Source organism: Seriola dumerili, unplaced genomic scaffold (assembly GCF_002260705.1).
Source record: "Seriola dumerili isolate Sdu_G_001 unplaced genomic scaffold, Sdu_1.0 BDQW01000291.1, whole genome shotgun sequence".
Taxonomy (NCBI): Eukaryota; Metazoa; Chordata; class Actinopteri; order Carangiformes; family Carangidae; genus Seriola; species Seriola dumerili.
Genome location: NW_019174546.1, coordinates 1,413,211 through 1,425,910, shown reverse-complemented (window position 1 = coordinate 1,425,910; position 12,700 = coordinate 1,413,211). Strand labels below are relative to the sequence as shown.

General features: G+C 36.3%; 1 protein-coding gene across 1 annotated transcript; it reads right to left on the bottom strand.

Annotated features, from left to right (window-relative positions):
• Nucleotides 1-3,430: 3,430 nt before the first annotated feature.
• rab31 (RAB31, member RAS oncogene family) lies at nt 3,431-11,357 on the bottom strand. The gene is made up of 7 exons (XM_022758329.1): nt 11,227-11,357; nt 9,677-9,756; nt 8,424-8,505; nt 7,062-7,133; nt 6,492-6,598; nt 5,319-5,428; nt 3,431-4,493 (listed from the first exon to the last, which is right to left on the bottom strand). Exons 1-7 carry the CDS (start codon nt 11,260-11,262, stop codon nt 4,396-4,398), a joined length of 585 nt encoding a protein of 194 aa, XP_022614050.1. The 5' UTR covers nt 11,263-11,357; the 3' UTR covers nt 3,431-4,395.
• Nucleotides 11,358-12,700: the final 1,343 nt, after the last annotated feature.

Below are 12,700 nucleotides of genomic sequence, written 5' to 3'. Positions count from 1 at the left end.
CATTATAGAAAACTGGGAAACTAATTAACTTTCTGTCAATTGATTAATCAACTAATCAGTTCAGCTCTTGAGTACTGGTACTGGTTGGTGTCTGTGTGTCTGGGGAAATAATGACACACCCCTTTACATGGGTGGTTGCTAGGGTCTAAAGGCTTAATCAAATTTGTGATTAATAAAATTTTGTAGACAGGCACAATATATAGTAAACCTAGGACGTTTGGGGCCTCTGGTATTTGTGGTTTAAATAGCAATTATACACCATGAGGCTATTTTATACACAAGAAAATGCAGCTGGGCTAAACATGTGGGACTTATTTGTTTTCTCCTTTCTTTTCAGTTACTTCCTGCACTTAAAATCACGTTACCAACAACTGATAATTATATTATATTGGTAACACTTCACTTTAAGTCCCCTATTTAGCATTCATTACCGTTATATAAACAAAAAAAATCATTTCACAAGACACTATAATATAGTTGTAAGGAGATATAAGGACATTTTAAATTGTTTATTAATGTACAGAATTTGCCATCGATTATAACATACCTTATAGAGCTGCAATGATTAGTCGATTAATCAATTAGTTGATTGACAACTATTTTGATAATCAAATAATCATTTGGATTTTGGACTGTTGGTCAGACAAATAGATTGACAGAATGATTAATCAGTTAATCAACAAATAATCGGCAGATTAATTAATATTGAAAATAATAGGTAGTTGCAGGATATTTGTAATACTTAACACGAACTAAAACTTTTCTGTAAATAAAACACAAAATTTCATCATCAAAGCATAAAATATATGTGATTTTTATATTTATTTACTTGAAATGAATTACAGCGCCATGAGCACAATTGAACACTTTAGTTCAAAAAGTTTTCTATTCCTCTCTCCCACACTTGACTATTATTAACTCAGTTTACCCTCTCAGAGGAACAAGAGCCATGTTGTCAATCAGTTACGCCAACATTATTAACACACTCCCTCTTCAAAGGCACACATTATGTCTCCCTAGACTCTCTAACAGAGATGTCTGATTTTAAGAAGTTATAAAATGTAAGTGTACTACTTGGCAGAGCTAGATAAAAAAAAAAGTATAAACATTTGTCATTTATGTGACTTTGAGGATGTACATTAGAGTTGCAAACAAGCACACTGTGTTTACATTACTACTGCTGAGCAGGTCAAACTATAGGCTCAGTTTCAGATTTGTCTTGATTCTAGTCATAAACAAACATGTTTGACTGCCATGTCTTAATGCTAAAGCCAGTGCAGAAAAGCCTCAAGATACTCTTCCTCAAATGAGCACTAGAGGCTGGCTGCATAAAAGAAAAATCCCCAAATTTTCCTCACAAAAAAAAAAAGTTTTGTGATGCTAATGATGTGAGTTTGCACCTTTATAAGAATAAAACCTAAAGGAAAAGAAAGTGAGAGGTTAATTGTTTATGGAGAGGAATCCTGATGTTTCATACAGTGTGTTTTCTCAGTTTGAACTATTTATATCCCACTTTGCTCTCTCGGACACCGCTGACAACTGTGGCTGTTGTTAAATCCATCTTCGTGACAAGAGGTGTAGTCCTCTCCTCTGTAAGCAGCTGAGGGGGTAATCCACTGCAGCGTACTGAATAGGACCCTCTGGAAAAGCTCCATTCTGCAACTAATATGTGCTGTTTGCAACTTTTCTAAAGGCCATGTCAACCATATACTGTACCAGTCAAAAGTTTGGACATTCATGTGAATGGGAAAGTGTGTCCAAACTTATGACTGGTACTGTATGTGCCAAAATAACACTAATTTAATTTAAGACTAATTTGTTAAGTGTTTCCTATTTTGGGATTAAAGCTAAAAGGTAGTGGGAGAGTAATACAATGTTTACAAGGGAGGAGTTACATTTTAAATTTAGGCTGTTTTGGGTGAAGTGAATAAAGCAAGGCATTATTTTTCACATAATGTGGTTTGCAGTGACTGGAGTGAATGCTTATCCTACACTGTGCAACCAAATTGTATCATTTTTCACTGAGTTTTGGTTTCTGAGGTGTCAAGTAGGCTAAATGGAAATGCATCAACCTTTTGTTAGTGAGACTGTGTTCTCACTCATCTTTCTGGTCTCTATCAACGACACGTTAAGAATAAAATTAGAGAGGCCTTATTTAAATCCTTTAAGAATGTTCTGGTGTCTTTGGTGCACATTTTGAAACATATATTTTATTTTTCCAGTTGGAAAAGTAACAAAAAAACTAAAGCGAAAAATAGAATAATTACTACTTTATTACATGGATTAATATACAAAAGTTAATCTGGTCTACAGAGGATACAGGGAAGCATGACTAAGGCATACAGTATAAGGATTGCTGCAGGTAACTGGTAGTTTCAAAGTTGACTGTTATGCGTACAGTTAGTCTGTACAGATTTAGAGTAGTAATTCATGCATTATTCTGGCAGTACGCACTTTTTAGCCATGTCATACATTTGTTGAGAAAAACATTAAAAAAAGGCACTTGTGTGCCAACACATAGTACTTGTTGGAAATGGCAACATGTAACCTCTAATAAAATTTCTTTTTTCAATGTCTCTTGTATGGAAGTAGTGTCAGTCCAGACTCCATTGAAAAATCAGTATTTTTGATTTGCTGTGCTGTACATTTGGTTCACTAAGTAATCCCCAATTCACTTTCAGTTAATCACTGCCCTACATTTTGTCAGAAGATTGCAGTCATATGGTTGACATTTGTTTGTACTAAAAGATCATTGATGGATTATGTATGTGGCACATTTACCCAAGAAAACCTTAAGGTCAAAAACAAAGTCGGGTCACATCACATTCTGGGAGGAATGTCCTGTGTGTTTGTTTTTTCTAGTAAGATTTTTGAATGGAGATTGGTGTGACTTTCCATACAGAGAACAGTACCTATTGGCAAAATTAGACTATAATTGCATCATACACTAAGCTTCATTAGAAGTGGATAAAACTGTACATTTTATAACTGACAAAGTACAAATGTAAACATGTTTTTTTACACAATACAAATGTGGAACTAGAATAATGTTAATGTCTATCGAATTTAACTTAATTGTCCATTTCAATCTTTAATCATACTGTTATGGAGTACTGCAACATATTAAAAGATCACTCATAACTAATACTGTGGTCAAAGTGCTGTTACAAATGTCTAAAGTGGTCAAATCCAAAGGTACTCCTGCCAAAGAATCTGCAGCAAACACAATTCAGAATCTCATTTTACACAGTTGGGCTGAGGACCATCTTCCTTCTTACCATTTTGTCCACCTTTTTCAAAGCCAAAAAGTCAGGAGTAGATTCCAAAAGTTCTTTTAGAGTTTGGTCAGTATATACAACACAATGTTTTTTTGAAACTTAAACAGCTGTAGACATGTTCAGAGTAAAATACATGCAGGTCTTTTCTCTTCTTAATATTATAAATGTAACCCTTTTTCAGGTAAAAAATACTTCTCATGTTTGGGAGTCGTATACAGTCATTCCCTGTAGTGAGATCTCAGACAATACATTTCAGCATGTAGAAAACATCTTTAACAAATCACTATGTAAACAATTCTAGTATTGGTCACAGTGTTTCAACAGGGAGTGTCAAACTGTAATTACAATTTAGGGCTCTAAGCTGTTCATTCTGCAGCATTACAGTTAAACCCTTATGCAGCAAATGTGTGTGAGAACACATGACAAAGTGGAATGTAAAGCCGCAGCATCTGAGCTATACAACTGAATGCTTGTCTAAGGTTCGATCTGAACAACCTCTTATTCAAATATTCTAAAGAAATTCTATGGTGACACACACACATGAACACAAAAGCTCCACCAGAAGGAAAAGTCTACTCTTGATAATAATGAATATAAAAAAGAAAAAACTTTCATTTAAGGCGAAACATTGAAGAGCCACAGTGCAATGAAAATCTACAGAGCAGTCGACTCTTACAATGAAAATGCAGTTGCATCTACAACCAGTTTTAATGAGCACATCAGCCAGATGACTTGTTATTCATTTGTGCTTAAATTTAAAGTTACCATAGATAGTGGGATAAAACTTCCTTTCTGAATGAGCTTTTCCATCTCAATACACGGACAGAAATCTTAATGTAATTCAGGCATCACCTGAGGGGAACAAACGGATGGCTTTCTGCTTCCTAACCTCATCAAACTTGAAACTGCTTCAATTAAATGAAATGAACGTCCACTGACCCATATAATACTGTTGGCAAGTTTTCATGTTGCAGGTGACCACATGTGCAAGCTGGCATCTGTCTGTCCACTGTCTTGTCTTTCCCTGGAGTAAGACACTGTGTGCATTGTGGACTATGAGCTGTGCTGGTGGGGTCCCTGGTGCTGAAGGAAGTAATCTCATCTGCCACTGTTGGTACTAGCAGCATCTCCTGGTGGACAAAGCTGGCTGCCGGGTGAGTTTAAAGGACTCGTTGCTGTCCACCTCAGGATTTTCCAGGGGAGGAATCTGTTTACCTTAAACACACACACAGCAAAGGGTCATTTACAAAGCAGTCATGCCATGTTTAACATTAATATTCCCACTTATTTGGCAGTGCATTGTCAATCCAACCATTACTATCATCCATAAAATAAACAAGACTAGGTCAAAACCTAGTATAGGTCCAATAAAGCTTTTCTCATTAATATGTTTTTCTGTTTCTATTATCAGACAACAGAGCAAGTTTGTAATAGTGACTGATTTTATAACCACAACATTGTCTGATACACTAAAACTTGTCCACATCTCCACCCTCCACTGAAAAATGTGTTTTACTTATTGTTACATCACTTGCATGTTTGAACTGTGCAGAATAATGAATGTGCTGAAGTTGAAATCATTGAAAAACCATATCAGACACAAATTATTATTCCTAGCAAGGTCATTTTGAATGTCTCAAAACATGTTAGAGGGAGAGAGGTTTTTAATAGAAACCTCTGCATTACAAATTGTAAGTGTGGGATTTAAAAGAAACGGGCATTAAGGAGGCAGAGAAGAAGGACACGGCTGATTTGCATTAAGGGAAATGTGGGATCCAGCATTTTTAGGTTTGACCCATACTAGAGGCAAAAGTCAGGACATGTTTCTGCTTGTTTTTTTTTTTTATGTTTCTAAAGGGTCCTCCAACTTCAGGGAAGCCAATTTATTTAGTTATTTGAAAATGCTTCTCTAGCCATTCTGAGAGTGTACAGGCTTCCTTTTTTTGACAACATTTCCTCAATAGCACAAATCTTTCTCTTCCTCTCATACAGTACAATGACACACATTATATAGGCACAACATAAAGGCATGAAACCTACTGATTTTCTGAAAGAGCTCCTCAACATTGACAGCATTCCTGGCACTAGTCTCGATGAAAATAGCTGCAATTGATTCAGCAAACTCCTTAGCTTCCTTCATAGGAACTTCCCTGTAAAAGAGAAGGACACTAAAGTTAGTGTGGAGTCCACAGTTAAACATCCCGTGAAAAATCAAAATTTTCATCAATTACTTTTATACAGTCCATCTCTAATTAGTTTACTCTGGACAACTGCTGGAAAAGAGGATACATGGAGGAGGAGGAGGAGGAGGAGGAGGAGGAGGAGTTGAGGTGTTTCTGAAAGGATGAAATTGCACCAGAGTGGTGCTGTTCTTGCCACCGCATGACAATTCATTAAGATTCTTGACACAAACTACATTTCTATAAAGTCAGAAAAGGTATGTCCAAACAGGGGCCTGTGTAGAAATGCACTGCTGTGCTTTTGATTAAACTCACTGAGAATGCACACTGAGTAACTTTACTGAGAATTTAGTGGCCAGGAGAAACAATAATCCGAGATTGTAAAGAAAAAAAAAAGAAAAAAAAACACCCCTCATCAAAAAGATACTGGAAGGTGAGCTGGGTGACTTAATCCATGCGTTTGAATTGTTAATGTAGATACAGTATGCTGTAGTCCAAAGTCTCCAACAGAACTATACTATAAAATTACATATTTGTAGGTTGTTGTTTTTTTTAACGATTCCTGTTTTGTTTGTTCATTTGTCTTTGTTTTGTCCTATTCTTATTTTCCCTTGAATATGTGTGTTTTATCAATATTGAGGAAAAAAAACAAATTGAACTTAATATTTTCTTATTAATGAAACTCTTAAGTGTGTACAGAACAGATTCCAGCTAATGACTGTTACAGTACACTGATCTGTGCTACCAGCTGCGTTGCAGTCTTCTTATACTCTTATTAATGATGTAACTTGACATGAGCTACACAACAGGTATAACAAGAAGGTGACTTTATTGTTTTGTTCACAACAATGAGCCTCATTCACTAAACCTGGAAGAGTCTGCTGCGTGGGTTGTCTTAATTAAAGTATGTGATGCATAATGTGTGTAGTGTCTCTTTAATGTAATTAGTGTTGCTTAAATTTCCCAAAAAAGCAGCTCTTTTTTTTTTTTTTTTTTAAAGCTATGACAGCCTAAGAAAAGAAAATGAGCCCACCTGATGTCCCCTAAATCATTCTTGTTTCCTGCTATGGCTACAACAATGTCCTCTGGACCATGTTCCTTCAGCTCCTTCACCCACTTCTTCAGTGTCTGGAAAGAGTCCTGAACAACAAGAACACATCATGGTCAATTCTGGGATAGGTACTTTATGAGAATGTGCCCCACATTTTCTTCAAGTGGTGTCACATATTCATTTCATTAGATGGGAGGTTTTTTCAGACAAGTTTCCATTAACAGACCAGGAAAGAATGACATTTGTAGTCATGGAAGCAAAGCATCCTAGACTGATGGAAAAGTAATTGAATTTTACATCAAGCTCTTAGTGTGAAACCAGCTTCTTCAGTTACACACTTTTTTTAATACACCAGGAAGTTACTGGACGCATCAGCAGATCCCTTGGTACAGTTAGGGGTGAAGGGCATCGCTCAAGAACACTTCAGCAACAGTTAGTTATTCATTTCGCCTTCTGGGATCCTGCCAACAGCTGTGAAGCTTTAAACCACTAACTATGTCACCACCCACGCTCACCACCCAACCCAAGTTTAATTGAGATGATGAGTCTTACCAGTTTAGTTATGTCATAAACAATGACAGCAGCCGCCGATCCTCGGTAGTACATGGGAGCTAATGAGTGAAACTAAAAAAAAACAACAACACATTTAAAGCACTTCAGTTTATCACATCACATTTAATTTCTGGAGCAAAGTCCTACAGCACTATCACCACAGGGTAAATTGCTTCGAAAACGCTCCATGACCTTTATAACTAAACCAACCTTACATGTGAAACCGACTCACAAAACTATAAAATGTTGTGTTAACCCATTAAAGTCTAACACAGTGTACTGTACTGTGAGTATCCTGTGCCCATACATTCTTAAGTGATGAGTGGCTGATGGAGAAAAGCTACTTCCTCACACTTTTAACTCACTCTGAAGGCTGCTCCAGTGTTTAGAAGAAAGACACAGACTCTCATCCTGCCCCATGGACACTACACGTTACATTAATGTAAAAACTTTAGTATCTGCGCATTAATGAACCCTCCACATCTAACATATTTATTTTTTATAAATTTCAGTTTTATATTTGTGATTCTTGACTTTTGATTCTGCACTTGTATTTGCTCTTACTTTGTAATATTTTGAGTATTATGAACCTAGGCAAATTCCCTGTATATGAAAACCTAGTTGGCAATAAACGTGGTTTATTGGCATTTCTTTCCTCTTAAAACCTTTTTAAAACCTTTTTTAATGTTTCTTAACTAGAGCCAAGCTGATAAACCAGCCGACATATCAGTGAGTATGTCAGCTGATATTTGCAATAAAGAACTGTCAAACTAAGTTCGAGATCATGTAGAAATGGTGCCTCCATTACACAGTTTGCCCACCAGAGAGCGCCACTAGTGGTCAAAAACTTAACACAGTGTCTTTATTCTGCATTTTGCCAGAGATCCTAATAACATCATCTTCGTTAATCAACTGCGGTGACATCATTCCGTCAAATAACCCCCACAGATAAAGAGAACAATGAACCCTGGTAACAGAGGTTTCAAGGTATCAATTTCACACACAAGCAGGAAATACATGCACTAGTTTTTTCCATGCTGTAAGCAAGTCTGGCAAGCTTCAAGCGCACACACACACACACACACACACTGACCACCACCCCTCCTCCATCAAATGAATCACTATGAAGACACCACAGTCTCATGACCTTTGAACCCATGTGAATCATCCTGTTTCACGCCTAATAATAACTCCCTGTCATGAGGACCCCTTGACAGTGAAGCGATTGTGTCACTGCTAGCTTCCTGATGCCAAATGCAATGGAAAATTAACTTTGTTTTAAAAAAGGTGATTCAAAGAGTCGTGTGTGTAAACTTAAAGCTTAGTGGTAAGTAAATGAATTTATGTTGTGGATATACTCACCCTTTCCTGTCCGGCTGTATCCCAGATCAGAAATTTGTGTAATTCATTTCCGCATGGCACCGTCTTGGTCAGGAATGATGCTCTGTGGATGATAAAGTGCATTTCACTTTGTGCTTGTGAGCATTTTCTTTCAGAAACACAGGAAACAAGTCTGTGCAAGTCAGCAGGAGACCCGCACAACTGAGAACAAAGACGTTCGACCCCGCAGCCATGCACATGGATACAAATACACCAACCATCAAACTAGACTGAGGGTGGTGCATTTAGATTCATCCCCAGTTTTTGCATCATGTCAAAGCAAAATAACAAAATTACTGTAAAAATCTATCTGAGCTTGTCTCAGCCTAATGTTTCTCTCTGAGGAATCTGATTCCAGATTTGTGTTAGATAAAGTGTTCAAGCTTGGCATTTGTCTACAGTGCAGTATACTAATTTGTATTTGCTACATGTGTACTTTTTGCATAACACTGCTCCCTACAGGCCAGATACTGGAGTCTATTTTGTGTTTACCTATAAAGTTTATATAGACAAATATAGGAATGCACTGCCTGTAAAGGTCACTGTTATAATTAGAGAGAGAAGAAAAATCTAAATTACTTAGCTTTAAAACTCTGCTCTGATAGAGACACAAACAATTCCATTAAGAAATATGCATTTGTTTTGGGGTAAATGAACCAAAGAAACCTAGACATATTCTATTTTGTCTCCTGTCTCCTTAGGTAATTTGTTTTTTCTGACATTAGTTGACATCACTCTCTCCATGAAGCCAACTACTTAGCTTATAAATGGTTCTTGGTGTGGCATTTAAGTCTGACAGGTTTTTCTGATGACTATAATCAGTCCTAGTAGCTACCAGCTGTATCACTGACTTAACTAATATTATACATGATTTGACTTGACTCCAAAGTTCACTGGGAGATTCTGATATAAAGCCTGAATTGATATCAAGGGTATAGGTTTGCATATTTGCAATTTTTCTTTTAACAACTAATTTCCTTGTTAATGGATTCCTTGTTTCCTTATAATGTATACAGATCTTATATAAATATTCAGCTGACAGCAATAAACAGTCCTCTTTGTTTGGGAGGGGTGACGGGGTTGTTTTGTCCCTACCAATGTTGTTACCAAGCCTACGCCCTTGATTGATCAAATCTTATTGTTTCATTTTGGTACAGGAGCAAATATACCTTCACGTGACTGATCTGTTTCTCTGCTGTTATGGTCTTTAATGAGTTGTACTGCGATGCTCTTACCCTATTGTGGGACTAATGTTGTGGTCAAAGTGATCCTGAACGAACCGGCAAACAATACTGGATTTTCCAACTCCAGTGTCCTGAAAACAGAGGGTTACACATCATTCACAGCACTCTAAACACAAATGTAAACAGAGTCAGTGCTCACTATTGACCACTACTGATTATGCAACTGTCTGGTCATATGCCTACCTCATCAGATAGGTTCCTGTTAGTCTATGAATCAAGCAACTAGCTCTGTATTTATAATCAATATCACTTATTTGTTCAAGACAACATTCTGTATCTGTCACTGACGAAACTAGTTAATTAACTTTATAAAAAATTTTTTTTTTAAAGTTAAGAGCTTGGGCTTATTGTCTTTGATTTAGTTTTGTCATAAGATAACCAACATAATCAACATAACCCACATAACACACATACACGTGAGACATGACAATCACTGACTTAAGCATCTTTATTGTCTGCGGTTGTCAGTGAAGTGCAGTGAAATGCAATACTAGTTCCTGTTATGATTCCTCTCACATGCTGCAGAATTTTGTCTCCATTTCAACCAGTTTCCAATTATTCCATCCTACTTATATAGCCATACATTATAAATATTTTGGATCAGATTGTTGTTAATTTCCCGAGTGAATTAAAGATCTCACACAAACAGAATTAACTTTAACAAACATTCTAAATGTAGCCTATATGTTCTTGTAGAATAACATACCATTGAATAAACTGTGTAAGTCACTGGATAAATGTGTCTTATTGCTCACACTCAGTGAAGAACTATCTTAAGTAAGTAACACATATAAACAAGAGGCCCTGGCCTTATATTGTAACTTATTCTATTTTGGCTTAATTTCATGTATGCTGATTCTGACTGTATATAGTGAATGTACAGCAGAGGAGTAACAAAAGATTGTTAAGGACAGTATTTGGCTATTAAGATGTGTGGATGAGCATGTCAGTGGCCTTCGGCGGCATGCACAGGCCTGGTAAACGTTATGTAGCTCTTCGATGTTCCCAGTTCCCCTTTACTCCATTGATAAACTGGCAGTTTGCAACCCAAACGCCTCTGACCATCTCTGTCACCGTCTATACAGAGGGACTGTGTTTTGCTAACGCAGCAGGAAACTAACGGCTGACTTGTAGCGGTTGATCTAACGATGACGTAATGGATGATAAAATGTCAGAACCGTTGAAAAACATTAGGCAAAAACACGCAAGAGCGCAGATTTAGTCGCTTTAAACATGGAAATCAGACGCAGACGATAGGAAAACAAACCTAAAATGACTGCTGCGCCCACCGGTCGGTGAGCTATTGAGTATTTCAGTCAACTAGCTACCAACATTAGTTACATTTCCAAGTTTTCCAACAAAGAACGACACGATATGTAAAGACAGCTTAAGAAATAAGTTAAACTGACAGTGTCAGTTGGAGACGCTTACTTCTATTAATATGTTGTTCACGTCAAAATGTTTTCGGTTAGTAGGTTACACTCGCTGCAGGCTAAAGGAATTTTCCCTAAAATGGATCAACAAAAACATCTGTAACTTACCCCTAAAAGGCAAACTTTGAGCTCCCTTATAGCCATGGTGAGTTGTTAAAGTTTTTATATCATTATTTGTCAATGATTCAGTCAGTGTCTTTGTCTCGTCATGCTTGAAACTCTGACTTTTTTTCCTCTTCTTGGATAGAAGAGAAACCCAGCCCCTCAAACGGACAGACTGACCATCTTTTTTCAACGACTTTCACGCAATTTTAGTGGGGGGAAACAACATCCGGTGATGACTTTCAAAATAAAACTTGCATTGCCCTCTACACTGGACATTGTAGTGAATTTATAACAGCGATGGAAAGAACATTTACTTAAGTACTGTAATTACGTACAATGGTGAGTTACTTTTATGTTACTTGAGTATTTCTATTGCTACTGTATAGCTACTTATACAGTTAATTTCAGAGGGAAATATACTTTTTACTGCACTACACTTATTTGACAGCTATGGTTAGTACTTACATTCCAAATTTATATAATATAATAATAATAATAATGTCACGTAGAATCAAATATCAGTCACAGGAGAATGAATACTTTAACTTTGACATTTTCAGTATATTTTACTGATAACACTTTTGTAATTTTACTTTTACTTGAAATGGATTTGAATCATTACTTTAAATGAATTTACTTGCCCCATACCTGCTCCATAATACACATTTTTATTTTGGATACAGTCATTTTATCTTGGAGAAACAAAATACAACAAACATGCACCCAGTTATAAAAGTATTCAAATCCTTTACTTAAATTACAGTTTAAGCATTACATTACTACAATGTAACATAAAAGAGACTCCATAACTCATAAAAGTCTTGCATTCAAAATTGTACTCAAGTAAGAATAGTATGTATAGTAAGTATTTTCAGCAAAATCACATTGTGTTGTTATTAAGTTGATCTCTTGTAAAAAAAAAAAAAAAAAAAAACCCTAACCCTACCAGGTAACTGATAACTAAAAGTGTGAAATAAATTTTCTGTAAAAAGTGCAATATTTCCTCCTGAAATGTAGTGGAGTATAAGTAGCATAATGGTAATACTGAGATATTTGAATATGTTCTTAACAATATTTCACCACTGCAGACACCATGGCAAAAAAGGTCACGTGAACACTTATATTTCATAATTCAGTCAAAAAATTTTAAAGTATGCTTTAATTTTGAAACATTTGCCCATATCCGGTCTTTTTATGGCTGTTTTTGTCCTACTTGATGCGTCTACTTTCCAAATCGGAAACCAGTAAAAGCAATGAGAGAAAAAAGTCGGGTGGTTCCACTATCTCTGAAATACTCAAGCTTTGATTCTGAGTCTAAACTCACCGGTTAAACAGTTCACTTTATTAAAATGGATGCAAAAGTTTTTTATAGCCTCAATATGATGTGAGACTGAAAAGTATTCAAAGAATGTGTAATGGAAAACGGGCAGCACTAAATATGGACTACACATTCAGTCAAACATACTTGAGGAAAAAG